Source organism: Protomyctophum bolini (assembly GCF_963924005.1).
Source record: "Protomyctophum bolini genome assembly, chromosome: 2".
Classification (NCBI taxonomy): domain Eukaryota; kingdom Metazoa; phylum Chordata; class Actinopteri; order Myctophiformes; family Myctophidae; genus Protomyctophum; species Protomyctophum bolini.
In genome coordinates, this window is record NC_137863.1 from 8,815,379 (window position 1) to 8,834,128 (window position 18,750).

Here is an 18,750-nt window from a genome sequence, read left to right on the forward strand (position 1 = left end):
GAAAAGAAATGAGTTGCTTGTGTTGAACAAAGATCAAAGTGATAACCCATCATCATCAGTGTTGTAAAAACTAACATTTCCGATCCCAATCTACCATAATCAACCAAATCCTCTCTTGGTAAGTAAAGGTTTCCATTGTCATCTTTATTTATCTATAGTTCACTGTCATCTGCAGATTCTCCAAAGCCACAAATCCAGATATTAGGCTAATTACAGAAATCCCAGATGTCTTGGAGTAAAGTGAGTTATACGTTCCAATATTTGACCCTCACTGAAAAAAACATTTTATAGACATAAACCACACATCAAGGTAGTGATGTAGGCACACTTATGGTGACAATTTCCTTGGATCAACACAGCTATTAAGGTATAGTGAAATTTACCACTCACACACTTCAAACGTTGGTTATGAGAAGGTATCATAAACCTGGGATCAGTGTGCAATCCACTGTGTCAGAACCAATGACATGTATCAGATCAGGCGTTGGCACACTGTGTCAGGTACTGTCAAAGTACAGTGAAGCGCAGTCTGCAGAGGTAGCGGAATGCCGTGTTCTTAGAACTGAGCTATTGCATTAGAAACATCAACAGAATTCTGCAGCCAGCTTCAAAGTGGTGTGCTTTCACATTGAATCAATCCCTTCTTCCATTAGATTAGATGACCTTACCAAAGCTACATTGCACTAACGTTTCTTTATGGTTTCTCTAATCCTTCGCTCTGGTTTTGGTTCCCCCTGTGAAGCCACTTCAAACAGCTGCTGCCATGGCATATCCCTTTGTGCTCTAAAACGGCAAATATGTGTCTCTCCCTAAAATGTTTCAGATGCGAATGTTCCTGCAGTCCCAGGGGCAGAGCAACACACCAACAACACAGAAGAGAGAGAGAGAGAGAGGGAGAGAGGGAGAGAGAGAGAGAGAGTGAGTGAGTATCAGGGGGACAAAAGAGTCAATGGAGGTCGGACATCTACTGTACTGCTGTCACCCGAAGGAGTTAACAAGGAGGTCTGATTCGACCTGCCGGAGGGAGAGAGGACTTCTGGCATGGCCTGACTTTGAATGAGTGACGAGGGTTGAAGGAGATGACAGTGAGAGAGAGAGAGAGAGAGAGAGAGAGAGAGAGAGAGAGAGAGAGAGAGAGATAGAGACTGAGTGAGAGATGCTACAGCAGTAAATCAGTGTGGTAATAATGAGAAATTTGAGGGGGAGGGGATCACAAAGGTTTAGAAACATGTGTTTCAGTTTGTAAATAAAACAGTAAATTGCTATGGATATTGCTGAATATCTGTGGGCTTTGTACTTCTCTTTGCGGAAGTTCCTCCGAAATCATTCCGAAACAGCCTTCTGAAAATGCCAGAGCATCTTTTTAATGTCAGATAGACCATCTGGTTCTCTACTAATTCAAGATGGTAGCTTTTCATTCTTTCTTTTTCTACTTTTTTTTGCCACTCTTTTTTTTTGTAGTCTGAAAGCTTTGCAATTTGCATAATTAAAGCGAATGCCGATTGTTTATATGTTTTATTCTGAGCCGTCTAATTTCAGAGACATACGGCAAAGTTGTGAATCCAAAGGAGCAATATTGTTCATGTTCACCCATTTTTAACTTGTGACAAATATTGTATACAGTAAATATATCTACTAACACTTCAAAGTAAATGTTCCCATGTGTCATACAGTATAGGTAACCTTCAAAGGAAAAGAATAAAAACAGCTATTAATGCTTCTATTTATATGGCATGTAAGTTTGATGAGAGGCAGGTGAACTGCAGAAAAGTACTTGAACATCAGAATGTAATATATTTGAAACATAATATAATCCGCATATAATTGATATTTTGATAGTTCCGACCTCTGTCAATGAACATTTGACAAAAGTCTAAAGTGGTTGAATAAATAAGTATTTATTTCCTTGTAATGTGAAGAAAATGTTGCATTTCAGTGTTTACATCAACTTTGTATTCTTTAATATTTGATCCCTCCCTTCCAGTGTCAACCTGTCTGCCAGACTGTCAGTTAGGAGGTAGATTACTTCCTTCCTTGATTTGGGTAGAAAAAGAGTCACATAATTCAATAAAACAGGACCCCTCCCCCTCTTTACATACCACACAAAAACACACACGTTTTACAGCCTAGTGTATAAAGTTAATAGGACGCATTTGGTTCCAAAGCCCACAGCTTGCTCAGTGGAAACTAACTTGGATTGTTTTTCAGTTTCTTAATGTTAAGGTTTATAATGGCTTGATAAAAAATGTTACTATGGTGATTTAACCACAACATTGTAATTACCTTGATGCAATGCAACTCCGAGGGCTTGCAAACAAGCCTGTGTAATGTCATTAAGATATAAGTACCACAAAAAATGTCCTTTAAAAAATAAAAAGGTTATAAGATGAGGGAAAGCAAGAGGGAAAAAAAATAATGATAGTGGTTTATAAAAGGATCAAAGTTAATGTTACCTCTACTAAATAATGAATTCTGGAAGAGTGCCAGCCCTAGTTTCCATAGTCTATACCAATGTACGTTATAGTTTTCCTTAACATCAGAATGTTTTTAAAAAACTGACGCAATATTTTTATACCCACAGTGTCTTCTAACGGAATCTCTCAAACGAAAAACGAGTTCTAATGCAACAAATATTCATATATGCGGACATAATTCAGCCACATATTTTTCGCATCAACTTCAAAGTCCTTCCATCAGGCAGCTGCCTTAACAAAATCATACACCAAAACTCCCTGCACCCCCACATTCTCTTTGAGGGACAGAATAAAAATGTGGACGGATTGAATAATTGACAAACTTCAAAGTGCAGGTTATTGCCGAGCATTTACTGTTATGACTGCTATGCTATGGGGTGTTTTTCCTTTAAAAACGTATGCCGGGTGGCTGGGAAAGGGGCTTCCTTCCCTCCCATTGCAAATCCCTCTCTAATGCCCAACACTGACCCTCTTCACCCAGGCTTAGTAGGAATGAAAATGTATAACACCTTCAAAACACTATCTGTTCCCTTGGTAGTTTCTCATGATATGGCAAAGTAGTAGGCACTAGAATGGAAATAGTCATTTATAGTCTGGGATTGATGTGGGACCATCAGCAACATCATAAATTAGTCCATACATGTATTTCAAGTATTTAACCAAGGAGATATGGCTCTAAAACAGATCATTTTCTTTCCAGAAAACATTATTGCCCTTTATATTGTTTGTTTTTAGACTGCGTTACATTACAATAATATGCAACCAATACACAGGCTCGTCATAAAAGATATTTTATTCTCTCAGACACATACCTGTACAAACACATACATTCATACATTCACTCACTCAAGTGTTTATGGGGATATACACAGTGCTGCACGTCATAATTTTACATGATGGATATGGTAGCGCAAACTCCGCAAAGAAAAACAAACATTTAAAAAGAACACTATTAAATTAATCTCCTTAGGCAACATTGTAATTAACACAAATGGTTTGGATCAGGAGAAAACGACAAGAAAAGGTCATGATTCCTTAACATGCACATCATTAGAAGCACTGCTGTTGTGTAACCAAGATACACTTGATGGACACAAACAAGGGTTGGTTTTCACATCACGTCACATCAATGCCCACCATTTTCTTCCACAACTGATGTAAAAATAATAATAATAATAATACAAGAACATGTACTGGTAAAATGTGCATTCAAACGAGTATGTACGGTACTGTAAAAAGTGCAGGTGGATTTGATTTGGATCTGTAGCTCAAAACTCTTTCAGACTGAGGTTAAACAACCTTGAGTGACCTTCCCTCTTCACATAGTTCACTCAATGATCAGGAAAATGAGTGGTGTTGGAAACACAAGTGTAGGAAACATACATTATTGTAGTAGGGTAATTATCACCTTGTTTCAATACAAATGTATTGGCATATTTACCGTGGTGAAATATAGCTCAAGTGATTGAAAAAGAAAATATGATTTTCTTTTCTGAGTTTTATGTGTCATATGAAAGTAAATGAAATAATAGTGTTAGTAGTACTCATGTTAATTGATACAACAGAAACATCTCAACTCATTTTAAAGCATCAAGTCATTAGAAATACTGCACCAGATCATTGGTAAAGGGACACCATCTTGTGACCACAGTGTGAAACTGCAGTATCCATCTTGTATACCATTAAACACTGGAAAATGCCCTCAACACAAAGTGGAATACTATCAAGAATGTAAAGAAATCGTAAGGGTATAGTAGTTATGCCTGAATGACAACACATCACACTCAAGAATTCATAAAATGTATATGATTACATGAGAGACGAAAAAATCCATGAAAGATTAAAAACAGGGCTGAACTTGTCTGTAAATTGTCCTGACAAGCAGAAGATAAACCCTGCACACACTAAAACAAATCCTGGGCAGGAAGGAAGGCAAGTGCATGCCTGAGGTTCGGGGGACAAACCATTGCACCCTTTCTTTGTGCCTCACCTGCTACTGCCCTTTTATTTTGTTCACGTCCACCCACAATTTAGATCATCATTGGCCCTATAGAACACGCACAGAAACCCTCAGGAACCCTGTTCAATGAGTCGTCTGTAGTAGACCAGGCCCAGTGGCAGAATGGTACTGTATACTATCATCATGCCTTTAGAAGTCGCTGAGGATGCTGATGTCGGCGAACTCTTTGCGATAGCGGTGTGAGTAAAGAGCCAGAATGAAGGCCCACTTCAGGCTCATGAAGCTCCACACACAGGATAGATATAGGCTCCGAGGGTCTGTCAGGCCTGCGGGGTGGGGCAGACATAAGATTACACCCGTCAGCAAACCATCTTCACTAATGTCGACTATGTAAGACAGATCCCGGACCATAGCCGGGATTTTAGAAGGTACACATTTTGAGAGCAATAGTCCAACACTTGCCTGGCAGCTCCAGCATCCTTCTCTCCCAATGTTGTAACCCTCATCCCTCCTCTATACGTCAACCTCTATCACCAAACCTTCTAACCTGGGCCTCTAAAGCAGGGGTTTTCAACAGGTGGTCCGTGGACCACTGGTGGTCTGTGGAAGAATTGCAAGTGGTCCCTGACCATTCATTTAGTAATGTAGGATTTGTTGATTTAAAGAAATTGCTTTCCACTAGTTGGTCCTAGTGACCTAGAATAACCGTCCATGTAGTAATTTACGGACAAGTTGGAGTTCAAGAATTTCAACAAAAAAAAGAGAGTTGGAATCTCAAGAGGGGAAGTGCACCGGATTGTCTGGTTGAGTCATTATTATTAGGAAATGATTAGTAGTCAATGGACCAGTGGGATGTATACACATGGGATGCAGAGCAACTTAGCAAGTGTTACAAAAGCACTAATCTTAGCCCATATCCCCACCCAACACAACAGTGGTCGACTCCCAAGGTTGATCTTAGTCAGGTGGTGGTCCCTCGTTCACAATCAGTTGAAAACACCTGCTCTAACATAAGTCATTTCTGATCCAGTCAATCCTTGTCACTCCTACATGAGAACCGTAGCATCCTCAATGCTGTATAGCTGAATTGAGGATGCACATCAATAACACCTCAATATTTCACTCCAAGCTTTTACTCCACACCACGTTCATATCCCCCCACCACCCCAGGTTGGTTCTTAGTCAGGGTGGTGGTCCCTGGTTCATAATCAGTTGAAAACCTCTGCTTTAGATAGTTGACGCTAGGTATTAAACCCTTTCATCTCCGCCACCTCTACTCACTACTACTTATTTCACTGTCCTCTCTTTTGTTCAGACCCTACTCCGAGTCCTCCTTACTTTCATTCCTAGTCTAAAGCATACCCCAATGCTTTAGAGACCAGACTCTCTTCCAGAGTTAACTTAGCACAGCAAAACAAGTTTGCACCACACCTAATCGCAATTATAATAGTCATAATCTTATCCAACAGTTGTTGTTTTTTAAATAGCAGATCTACAAGCTAACAACTATCAGTTAGTTCCGCTCATTTTACATTTTAGTAAATAAAGTATAATAGCAAATGTCTGAGTTATTTCTTTGTATATTTAAGTTTTTGTCATAGCTGCCTTGTGCATTTGTGATTATGAAGCCTAAAAACCAAAGAGAAATATTTCTTATTTCTTATTTGTATTCCCATGTTCCAATGCCAAAAACACAATTCAATTGTTAATTGCAATTATTAATGGGACAATTAATCGTCAACTTAGATTTGTAATCATGACAGCTCTAACCACAAACTTATTTCTTTCTCAGGCAGTACATGTTGTACTGCTGTGAACTCCACTGGGTTTGTTTATAATGTGCCATGGAAGGACCCCAGGACCTAATCAGAGCCAGTGCAGGATATTGGCTAAATTACACATGAAAGCAGGTACTATGGGGGGGGGGTACTGCTAACATTTCACCAGTGGCGTCAACTCCGTGGGTGCTCAGGAGCAGAAGCACCCACTGGCAAAATAATAAGCCAATAATAATAAGTTGCGGGCGGGTGGGCACCTTAAAATATATAGGCTACTCTAAGGTGGGCACCCACTGTCGTTATAGGAACCTTCCGCCACTGCATTTCACTACATACTGTTGGAGATTTGCCTCTACTGCACTCACATTTCTAGTACTCTCTAGTCCATCGTCTCCTCCTGAAGGTTCCATTTCTAAAGTTAGCTGTAGCTGTGTTTAAATATATACATTTCCTTATAAATGGCAGCAGCTTCCTTCTAAATGACAGGAGGCTAGAGCAGAGCTGCCGTCTTGGAATCTGGAGGATCCAGGTTTGATCCCCGGGTCCTCCTAGCCAAGTGTCGAAGTGTCCTTGACTCTGAACCCCAACTGCTCCTGATGAGCAGGTTGCGGTTGCAGTTTTCTCCGCCATCAGTGTGAATGTGAAGTACATTGAAAATGGCTTCGGACTAAGGACATAGCAGTGGCGGCCGTTTTCTGGTTCCATCATTATTCTTTTTTAAATAATAATATTGAATTATGATATACTATATTAAATAAATACCCTTTGTTTTGCGGTTTTCTCAGTCACGGTGTGACACACCATACTTTTCCAAACAATTCAATTATGCACATCTTCAGAGTCAAACAAACTTTGACCCTAGTGAAGATGCACCATGCATCCAACCAAACATATTGCAATACACAAAATTATACAAAAGGTGATTGGTATAATTTACTACATCAGTACTTCTGTGCGTATTCATAGTAAAGACAAATACTACAGTCCATGTACTATATTGTTTTACCACTTTCAACATGGCGTGCTTATTTTGGGCATGTCGTAAGCGGAAGTTTATTCCCCCCCCCCCCCCCCCCCACACACACACACACACACACACACACACACACACCATTTTTAAATAGAAGATCTACAAGCTCGTAATTGTGAACTTGTAGATTAGCCATTTTAACTGATTTAAGCAAATCGACCCTGTACATACAATGGAGAACAAAGTACATGGCCATCAGAAGGCATGTGATTGGTGCTCGGTACTCACTCTCCTTGTTGGAAATGGCAACGGACAGGAAGGTGATGAACGCTACGACCGCCAACAGTGAGAAGGAAATCCCAATGAAGAGGAAGAACTTGAGGCCCTTCAGCCAAGTCCTCCAGTAGTCCTGCAGGTACATGACGTGGGTGATCAAAGACCAGAGTGCCAAGACACCTGAGGAGAAAGCACACACACACACACACACACACACACACACACACACACACACACACACACACAAGATCGATTACAAACCCATGCTGTGTGCAGGATAATTAAATGTTCCATTGCCATTATCACAGGATATAAAGGAAAGAACATGAATGCAAAATAAACACACACACACACACACACACACACACACACACACACACACACTAAGTGCTTAAGCAGAATTAGGCTTTCTGTCACTTTCAATACACTCACTGCAGTAGCCCTAGAACGGCTCTTGTTGTTACATACAGTATGTACAGTATTTCACATACAGAGCCATAGTACACCCTCCTTTATTTGTGGTAGAACTCTAACATATGCGGCATAAATGTGATAAATGCTCCGTTTGTACTCACCCATTAAATAATTCCAAAGACGTGGTGTGAAAAATGGTCCTCTAGTTTTATATCCATGTGAAAGTTCTGGCACAAAACGTGTATTTAGTGAATTATCTCCACTTTTTCAAGAGATGCACACGGACATCTTTCTCTCCGGGCGAGGGGGGCCGGAACGATCGATGAACTGATTTTACAAATACGTCTGTGTTTACCACAGACGTCATCACCAATTGACCAGGGAAACGCAAAAGTTTGCGGTCACACAATTGGCAGGTGCTTTGCGATAGGTGCTGGTTAATTAATCACACCACCTGCCAATTGTGTGACTGCAAACTTTTGTGTTTAAAATGTAAAATGTACTAAGTATACCGGTAATTAAATGATCACAGGCATTCTAGGTCTATCACTGCAGTATATATTTGTCTATCCTGCACACAGGCAGACTTACACAATGTGTGTGTGTGTGTGTGTGTGTGTGTGTGTGTGTGTGTGTGTGTGTGTGTGTGTGTGTGTGTGTGTGTGTGTGTGTGTGTGTGTGTGTGTGTGTGTGTGTGTGTGTGTGTGTGTGTTGCAAGCCTGCACAAAAAGTCTGACAAAGCATGTTGTCAACTTGTCAAGTGCTGAGTCAATGGCTCAAGTTGTTTGCCACAAGTTCTACTTTTGCTAGTACTTTTGTGAATGACATGGTGAAAATTAACCGTTGATTTCAACACCTCGTATTGCTTCCTGCATCTCATCAAAGAAGCCACAGAAGCCATGTACATTGCAGGATGACTGCCCACCGTTCTCAGAACATAAACAAACGTCAACTTAAAAAACTACAAGGGATGTCATAACATATTAAACATAAGGTTAGTCATACAGCAAGATGTCAGGGACCAGGGTGTTAAAAAAAACAACAACTGTACTTCCTCCTTATTTCCATTAATCACCTGATGCTGACCTTGCCACAGTAATACCCCCTTCTTTACCAAATCAAATGCAGAGTCATTCCAGCATAGAGGTCATTCTTGAGGAAATAACAATAACCAGCTGTCAGTACTGGAACCCCCAGACATACATGAACATTAGTGCTTGTTCATCATAGCTCTAATGCCTCTAGTATGCAAAGGCATTAGATTTGAGCTATGGACCAGAACTACATGAACATCAGTTTCCTGAACACCCTTAGACACATGATGAAACTTCAGGCTGGCAACAAACAAATTCATCCTGGAGAAATTGTTTAGAAATTATAAGTAATGTTATTTGGCTACATAATAGCCAAATAACACAAAATATGTGTCCCAATGCTCAGTGTATGTAGTTGTAGATCATTAAAATGACTGCTTTCCAGTTTTGAATTCACAGATTGGCTGTTAATTTCATGTTAAGGTTTTATAAACTAACATTATAGTAGAATCTGACCAAGTAAAAGAGTAGAGGTTGCAAAATAAAATAAACTCGCTAACCTCAAGGTAGTCAGTGGTTCAAAGTTCACGTCCATAAATTCATTAGGCCTACTTTAGAACTATTGCATAACTGCAGCCTGCAGGGTAGGTAAACTGAAGATACACAAGGAGAATTAACATCTGGATGATTTTCAGTCCCCGTTATATTCCACCTAGTCTCGGTCCCAGCCTTAGTATTCCACCATATTCATAGTCATAGATCATAGTGTTACATTCACCGCAGCTAGGTAGTCTAGGGTTCATCTGCGGTAACCTTTTGTGCAATGAAAATCAATCCTCTGAATATGCAATTAAGTTACAACTACAACAGTTTCGGTTTGCATTGTATCATGATCTGGGTTGCCACCTCGTGAATTGATCATATGATGACCTCGTCAGATCAATACGAATGTATTTCTTTAAAGGACACTGTGTTACTGGTGTTGCATTGTTTACTTCACCTGATAGTCCTCCCATCGCTGCGGTCCATGGCTGGTTGTAGGCGACGTTCCAGACCAGAAAGGCAGAGAACCCCATGAGGATGCCGAACGACGCATAACCGATACTAATGTAGGTTTTATTCACCCCCATTGTCACACCTGGGAACAAGTGTTGACTAGACAAGACGATGTAGCTGTTATATCAGCAGCGCAACCAAACCACTGTTGCAGACAGTGTTGTTGAACTCAAATGGCCCTCGACGGGCGACCACAGAGGCTGGAGCTTATTGTTCTTCGAGGCGAGATATTTGTTGAAAAACGGAAAATATATTTACAGCGGTTATGTGCTGCTGTACATGACAGAGCATTCCTAACGTCTCAAACAATCGAAAAATAACATTGCTCCACCACCACCACTTGCCAGCCTTATCGAATGACAGCCAAAGAAACCGTCCTGATTAGCGTACACGCTGTGACCACAGCGACTACTACAGGGGAGGGGTCTATATAGCCCCACTGGTGGGCGGTGGACATGCAACGAAGTAGGCTACAGTATCAGTTTGAGTATCAGTCAGTCTATGTCTATGTCTATGGTATCAGTATTTTAATTGAGTTACGGTTGGCATTTGTAATCTCAAATGTTGGGATACATCTTGCTTTCTCTCTACTACATTTACAAGGCAAATTGCCTTGTATTTGTATTAGTATTTTGGACTCCACTCCACTGCATTTCTAGGAAAGACTACATAATTTATGCATTATCAGTTTCAGAACACACATATTTCAAGTGACACGTGTCATGGTGCGTTTGCAAGTTGTGAAAAAGAAAACCAGAAAAAATATGTTTGGATATTTTTTTGGGGGGAAAAAAAGACAGGTCTACTCTGTAATTTGAACTTTTTAATACTTAAGTACTTTTAAAAGCATATGCTTTTGTTTTGAATACTTGATTATTTTTAAAGTTAATGGCCTACTCCAGTACTTTAACTCAAGTCCAAGAGAAACGTTAATTTACTTGAGCTGTTGAGTAATCTGACCAAGTAGGCCTACTGAGTAGCCTCCTTTCCTTTTTCCACCACTGGTTATTCCAAGCTTTAATTTCAAGGAATTAAATTAAATGGAACCAAATGGACCGAAGGGTCCATACATGGCAGGTTAAGATATGGTCGAGAACCAGTGAGTGTGGTACAGGTACATGACCCTTTCACAATTCTAAAACTCGGCAGACCTGTTAAAAAATATAATTTAATATTTTATCATGACACACAGTTGGGTTCTTTCAACATCATTGGCTGACTATTCACGATTATAAATACTGCATAAAAATGTATCTGAAAAGGCTCACTGTCAGAAGGCAGTACTGTTGCTTTGGCTAGGCTCAATGTTTTTTTTATAATTGAAAATGGATCTTCTTACCACTCTTCTCTTACCTGTCCTGTAAACATCTTGTTTCACGCTTACTGCTGTTGCTATGACATACAGGGATCAATAAAGGTCTGTCTGTCTGTCTGTCTAGTTTAGAGCATAATAGCACACAGAATTATAAATCTTATGTACAAGAAATAAAGGAAATCTTTATTAAATTATTACATTAGTCCTCCAATACAACATGCACCTCAAGGCACGGAATACCTTACTCAAGTCAATCAAATAAATGTATTAAAGTTGCACTCAAGTTGCCAATTGAAAAAACAAAAAAACAAACATGTTTTTTGTGTATGTGTGATTTCACAAATAATTAAACTCCTAATGGAGAACTACATACTAGTACTAGCAGACTCAAAACTCTAACAACTTGGCAAGTAATGATGAAAAAAGAAGTCGTCTAATTTTGGTTTCATGATCTTGAAAACGGACTTGTTTCGGTAGATACGCTGGACCAGGATGTCATCCTCTGCGTACACAACCATATCACACCACTCAGTGCCTGTCACCATCATCTCCCCCTGCATCTGATAGTAGTGAGCATGGTTCTTCTTCAACTCCAAGATGCCATACTGGAAGTCCAGGAACTTGCATTCCACAAAACTTCGTACTTTGGGGCATTTGATAAACACAAGGCCATAACTTGGGGTCTCGGTGGGGTCGTAGATCATCCCATCTGGGATCGCCGCCAGCCACGGAGCGTCTGGGTGGACGACCAAACCACAGGGAGACCAGTTGACAAACATTTGTCTGCAGTATTCCCGGAGAGCTTCAGGCCTGACTTTTGCATCTCTATTCAACACTGTTGACTCGCGAGCTCCTTTCCGTATCTTAGAAGCCAAGTGTCTTGCAAGACTCTTTTTCCCTTTCAATTGGCAGATCTCCATGAAACGGCTAGTCAAACGAAACTTCCTCAGCTCCTCCACTGTCCCCGTCAGTCCCCGAGTGGAAAGCTCCAAATTGTGTGATCCATCCCAGGTGATTTCCAGGGACTTCATGTGCTCTTGGCTCTGGTTACTGAGGACAGGGGGGGACAATGCTGGCCCCAGTTTGTGCAACGCCAATGGAAGAGATGGTGGAGGGGGGGCATCATCATGAGGACTGTAATCTCTGATTGATGGCAGAGGATAATGGTAGGATAGAGGGCAGCCTTGAGGGACTTTTCCAATAGCACTGTCCACCAATGGCACATCATCATCCTTCAACCCCATTTTGGCTATAAGAGGTTTCTTCTCATCAGGGATGTCCTTGAAGGCTTCAACGAGCCTTGAATAAAAAGTCTTGTCGAAATGCACTACACCATCCAGAGGTTTCACTGTGGTCCTGTAGGAAGGCAATACACAAAAATTAAGATATATATATATATATATATATATATATTTATTTTGCTTTTTGCCTTCATTGATAGTTTAAGTCCACCACCCTTTAAATGTCAAATGTTGGTTTTCTAGTCCTACCTTGGAAGCTGTAGGATGGTTTTCTGCATAGGTTTCCTTGCTTTTTTCTTTGTTCTTGGTTTCAACCTTCCACCCTATGAAGAAAAACTAATTTGAATACGGTACTTTAACATGTGTAGCACAGGCTGATTGTATGAATAAAACATCCCATTCCAAGGTTGTACAGATCAATGGCCAACTGCTTGTCCAACTGCTATAAGCCTGTCATGATAGTCAATATGTACCAAAAACAAACGACCACATAAATCATAATTCAACTCGTGGCCGTAGGTTGCGCTCAATATCGAGCTAAACAAGATAAACATTTAATCAGAGTTCTAGAACCACGTTACAAAGTGCCAAGCAAATCGTATTGGAGCACAAGCGTGTTACCTGAGTTATGCATAAGAAATAAAGGAAAGAGAAGTTAGTGAAGGGCTGTACTCTGGCAAGCCGTTTTAACATCTAAGACTAGATAAAGTGGCCCTCTGGGCACAGGTCTCCACCAGGCCAGGTCAGGGTGTGGCCTCCTGGTGGCGCTATAATAGGCCAATGTGAAAAGGGTGCCATTTCTTCTTACGCCTTGGATGTCAATTTGATGATTTGAGGCATTTTGTTCCAAAAATGTGTTTGGAAAAATCCACCTGTTGGTGGCGCTATAACAGGCCAATGTGAAAAGGGTGGAATATACTCCTCAGCCTAGTAGGAAAGTAGGAAAGATTTCACAAATTGCACGCTGCATTCATGATTTGAGGCTTTTTGTTAAAAACGGGCCAATCCTACAGACTTTGAAAGCCAATGTTAGCCAATTAGGATGGGATATGAAATATCGGACGGATCCGTCTTGAACACATGACTATAGAGATACTGTGTAACGATTTGCAGGATTTTTGGACAGAATCTGGAGGAGTAATATAAAAAAAAAATGTTTTACAAAAGTCGGCCTCCTGGTGGCGCTATAACAGGCCGTTCTGGAGAGGTTCTGCAGAGGTTCATCGTTGGCATCCAGGGAGTGTGCGTGCAAAATTTGGTATCGACCGGGTTAACGGTGCCGGAGATTAGCTGGTAACAGACAGACGGACGGATGGACGCACGCACGGACAGACGGAGTGCAAAACATACTATCTCCCGTGCAGGTAGATAAAAGATGTAAAAATAGTAAAAAGGTGCTCGTGGATCAATCGGCATAACACATCAATGTGGTCTTCTGCTGCTGCTGCTGCTCTAGTGCTCCGTTTCAAGGTTCGACATGTTGTGCATTCAGAGATGCTCTTCTGCATTCCTTGGTTGTAACGAGTAGTTATTCGGGTTACTTTCTGTTGTCTTTCTGACAGGTCGAACCAGTCAGGCCATTATCCTCTGACGTCACCTCTGCCCATCATATTTTCTCTTTTTGTAGACAATTCTGTGTAAACTGGTTGTGTGTGGAAAATCCCAGTAATTTCTGAAACACTGTTTGGCATCACCAGCCATACCAGATTCAGTTAGTTGAATCAACTTTTTCCCCATTCTGATGCTCAAGTTTGAACTGCAGAAGATCGTCTTGAGACTCTTGACCATGTCTACATGCATAAATGCACCAAGTTGCTGCCATGTGATTTGCTGATTATACATGTGCGTTAAAGGTATATTCAGTGATTTCACTTAATTCAAACATCACTTTTTTTTTTACTATAGAGTGTGCTGACCAAATAAGGAGTCCCCTGTCCCCAGTTAACCCCTGGGGTAAAAAAATACGTAGGTTTCATTTTTTGAAAAATGTATTAGAGGATGCACTGTAGTGCGTGCATGTGCACATCTTGTTACCGGGCGGTCCTTTAATCCATTTAGGCCTGAGTTAAAAACATTCACTTTGAAAGAATATATATTCAAAGATTTGCGCCACATTTATACGAATTTTCAAAAATAGCAGACCTACAAGCTCGTAGTGCGCCACTCGGTGGCGCGCTATGAGCTTGTAGATCTGCTATTTCTCAATAGCTAAATTATAACATAATGTATGTAACACCAAAAGGGGTTCCCGCTCAAAATGGGTTAAGGAGCAGTTGGACAAATTCACCTAATAAAGTGGCCAGTGTGGTACAATATTGCCAAAGCATTAACCCGGTCGATGCCAAATTTTGCACACACACTCCCTGGATGCCAACGATGAACTGGTGGAGACCTGGGCCCAGAGGGGCACTTTATCTAATTTTCAATATGTACTTTGCTCAGTCAATCAAATCATCGCTATGGGGTCATCAGCCAATGTTCTGTTTATAGAAAACCTCAAAGCTGGTAATAGGAGGGGCTAGCGCCCCTCAAAAACGATTGTATACTTGGCAAGTAAATAGGCTAAAACAACAGCCAAGATTTAACTGAACTTGAACTTAAATTAACTTTGCAAATATGTCAAACTAACAAGATTATACTACGAACATACCTTTTTCTTCAAGCTCTGTCCACATTCCTTACACTGCGAACATTGCTGTGGGTGATCATCGGCGTCACTATCATCACACTCCATGATGTCTGACATAGTGGATATGGACCCATCATTCATACGCGACTCCACCTTTAGAACAGGTAAGGAATCACCATCCTCCTTTGGTGGATCTATGAGGGAAGTTGTGGCAGCTTCATCCTCAATCTTTACTATGATGGCGGTTGTGGCAAAGTCATCCTCAACCTTCAGTGGCTGTGATGAATTGAACAAGGTGGACCCTGTTGTAAACAAGTGTAATGCTTAATTGGGTCGTCCACTCACAGTCAACAGTCTTTGTATTGAGTTTGTGCTTGAAATGTACTGTAATTCTGCAAACTGTTAATAAATATTTCAATCAATCAATCAATGTATGATGGAGGTTGCAGCAGTGTTACCTTCAACCTTTATTATGATAGGTGTTGTGGCGTCTCTATCACTGATCTCATATGTTTCCGGTTCCTCTTTTACATGACAAGTCTCTGGTGTGGTTGATGCCTCCGAACCTTGGTCTATTGATGAACACAGAACACAGTATTAGACAGAATACTCATACATAAAAAAGTCAAGAGTCTGAATTTAGACTTTGCCTGACAAATTTTGACAATGTTATCATCACAATGTAATTAAAGCTAACACTAGTGTAGTGCAGAGACTAGCCCCTCTCGGAACCCTACGTAAAGTTTGTTTACACTAAAGTGTAGTGTAAACAAGTTGTAAGTAATTCAAGCTCTAGTGTTATCACATCTTGAGTACATAAATTACAAATAGCTCAAAACAAAGCTGCCAGATTAGCTCTCCAGTGTTCCAACAGGACACACATTGCAGAAATGCACAGAAATCTATCATGGCTTACTGTTGAGAATAGATTACATTCACGTATTCTTACGTTTTTCAGAAATGTATTAATGGACAAAAAAACCACAGTATTTCTTTGAACAGGTAGCACATGTAAGAGACGAACAACACCATATGACTAGACAAGCCAGTTCGGGTGTTTTGGTGGCACCTAAACCAAGAACAAATATTCTTAAATCTTCTATTATCTATAGAGCAGTAATAGGTTGGAATGCACTACCAAAGCGTATAACCAATACAAATACAAAATTCATTCAAGTTAAAAGAACACCTTATGTAAACCATACTGCAGTAACCCTGGGAAAATAATAATTCAAATGTATAATGTGTTGAAAGTGATTTTTTTGCTATGTTTTTTTATTTCTTATTTTATATTTTATTTTACTATGTTTTATTTTGAGTTAGTGTTTGTAAACAATTGTAAGTATTGCCTTTGTTAAATGTTTGTCTGTGTCGGACCCCAGGAAGAAATGGGGATCCTTATAAACAATAAACAAGAGTGTAAACAAATGTTACGTATGGTTCCGAGAGGGGCTATGTAGAGACTAGCCTCCTGCTAGCTCTGGTACTGAATACATAATAGCCTACGATGCGCGAGGATGTCACTTTTTGTTGGTAAAAAAAGGACACCAATACCATCGTACTGCGGAGGTTAGGTTTTTACGGTACAGGTACAACTACAAACCTATGCGACATAGTCTGATCTCGGCCTTTGGATTCATGAACACAGAACGCAGAGTCTCCTTCAAACGTTTGTTTTCTTCGCGATACTCTTCAACAATGTTTTCAACTTGTGCAAACAGCTCTATTGCAGTTGCTGTCATTCGTTCTGTAAAAAGGCTCTTGAGCGTTTCAAGGTTGCTGTTCTCCATTTTGATGTTTGTTAATTTGCTATAGTTTGCTTGCAAGAGGCTTTGAGTTTGAGGGTATTCTCTTCTTGCGTAAAGCGTAAAAGCGCGCGGTCTCTGTAGAATGAAAAAGAAAAACCTGAGTAAACATCACGTGACGTTGGTAAACTTCCGTCTTCCTGATGTGATTTCCGGAAAACTAGACACATTGCTACCTCCTACAGGTCTGGAGTGTTAGTTTGTGACTGACATGTATCAACCATACTACTAAGGTACTACATAATGAATTAAAGCACTGCTTTCACTGTCCTTGGCTCGTTTTCAGTGGGATTCAGTATGTGTTAATACTTATGTGGGCTTACTTGCTGTGTCCTATGCCACCACAATGAGGAACGCGCTACCAACAGTAATTAAGACATCCCTTGACTCCTTTAAAACCACTCACTGGCCCCCATGAATTATGAATCCCGCACCCACCCGCCCTCTTTCCCCCTCACTATGTTTTTTTTCTCCTCTCTTTGATGATTTCCTGTTTTGGCTATATAGAAGTATATATTTGTACGTCTCTAAATGTTTTGATGAATTGAAAACGGTGGACCCTGTTGTAAACAAGTGTAATGCTTAATCATGGATCGTCCACAAAGTAACAGTTTTTGTATTGACTTGTGCTTTCATTTGAAATGTACCCATTCTGCATACTGTGTCAGAGTCCATCTGGATGGTTTCCATATTTTTGCCTAGGCCCTAGTCCCTTGCCAGTCCGCGGTGCCCCATGCAGTCTAGTCTAGTCACTGTGTGCCTATGCCCAGGAAGCAAAGCACTTCCTGGGCACACCGCTTTGGATGTTAGTAGGGCTTTCCCGTCTTTTCCCTTTCCTACTGCCTGTGCCACCCGGCTGCTATACTTTTGCACTCATATCATATGTTACGACTCACGTTCCCTTCCACCACCACGAGCTGGTTCCCTTACTGCCTTCTCAATTCTATATGGACCAACAGCTTCACCACCAGATCTGACCAGGGACCAGGCTCCCAGCTTTCCTTCCTTCAGGGTCATCAGCACAGATGTAGAGTCTCGGTCTGAGCATACTGTATATCTCCCTGGCTTCACCTTCTCCCCCCAGTGCTCTGTTGTGAAGACACCCCCACAGATTGTTGGGTCAGTGACATACACCAAAACACATTTTGTTTTTAGATTTTACTCAGCATTTTGTTGTATCTGTGCCTAAAATCATATGGTGACATGAAAATAATTGTTTATAAAATAAGTTACTCACTTTATCAAAGTCCTTTATCATAACTAACCTGTGATCAACTATAGTTTTGTGAAAATGAATTAAATGTCAAAATCAACACTCATGCTGTCAGTCTTTATTGTGACAAAACTTTCTATAAAATGACACAAATATTTGTGACTCTTCCTGATACTATTTTCTATGTAATCCATAAACATTTTTGGATTTCATAATTAGTAGAGAATATTAAAGATATGCTTTTTCATTATTTGGAACGTCACACAAAATGATTTAGTGTCACACCGTATGATCATACAGATGTCAAAGCAAACTATGTAAAGATTTTTTTAACCTACCTATTGGCGAGACTGGACTTAGATCTGGGGCTGGACCAAGGTCTATGATTATCTCTCCATAATATATTGAGTTATCTGGGGATGGAGTCAAGTTCAGTAATTGTTTTAAATTCCTCCTTTTTGTTCTGTACTTTAGTTGGGCATTTCTCCATGACTCCCTCAGCTTCTCTCTCTGTGATGGCGGAAGACTCTTTATTCTGAATTGTGAGATTTCTCCCTTATGTTTCTTTTCTTGGTATCTGTTCAA

The 18,750-nt window shown here is 40.4% G+C and overlaps 2 protein-coding genes across 2 annotated transcripts; both read right to left on the reverse strand.

Annotated features, from left to right (window-relative positions):
* Positions 1-3,249: 3,249 nt before the first annotated feature.
* slc48a1b (solute carrier family 48 member 1b) lies at positions 3,250-10,339 on the reverse strand. Its single transcript, XM_080782370.1, has 3 exons — positions 9,907-10,339; positions 7,471-7,638; positions 3,250-4,760 (listed from the first exon to the last, which is right to left on the reverse strand). Exons 1-3 carry the CDS (start codon positions 10,034-10,036, stop codon positions 4,624-4,626), a joined length of 435 nt encoding a protein of 144 aa, XP_080638496.1. The 5' UTR covers positions 10,037-10,339; the 3' UTR covers positions 3,250-4,623.
* Positions 10,340-11,454: 1,115 nt separating this feature from the next.
* Positions 11,455-17,016, reverse strand: LOC308328416 (uncharacterized protein). The gene is made up of 5 exons (XM_080782230.1): positions 16,751-17,016; positions 15,606-15,719; positions 15,169-15,449; positions 12,768-12,841; positions 11,455-12,633 (listed from the first exon to the last, which is right to left on the reverse strand). Exons 1-5 carry the CDS (start codon positions 16,935-16,937, stop codon positions 11,673-11,675), a joined length of 1,617 nt encoding a protein of 538 aa, XP_080638356.1. The 5' UTR covers positions 16,938-17,016; the 3' UTR covers positions 11,455-11,672.
* Positions 17,017-18,750: the final 1,734 nt, after the last annotated feature.

Coding starts and splice junctions, on each gene's coding strand:
- slc48a1b (XM_080782370.1), bottom strand. CDS start 10,036: ATGGGGGTGAATAAAACCTACATTAGTATCGGTTATGCGTCGTTCGGC. Junction 7,639..9,906: donor AGCGATGGGAGGACTATCAG/GTGAAGTAAACA, acceptor CTTTCTCCTCAG/GTGTCTTGGCACTCTGGTCT. Junction 4,761..7,470: donor TGCCATTTCCAACAAGGAGA/GTGAGTACCGAG, acceptor CCCACCCCGCAG/GCCTGACAGACCCTCGGAGC.
- LOC308328416 (XM_080782230.1), bottom strand. CDS start 16,937: ATGGAGAACAGCAACCTTGAAACGCTCAAGAGCCTTTTTACAGAACGA. Junction 12,842..15,168: donor GACAGAGCTTGAAGAAAAAG/GTATGTTCGTAG, acceptor TTTTCTTCATAG/GGTGGAAGGTTGAAACCAAG. Junction 12,634..12,767: donor ACCATCCTACAGCTTCCAAG/GTAGGACTAGAA, acceptor GCCTTCCTACAG/GACCACAGTGAAACCTCTGG.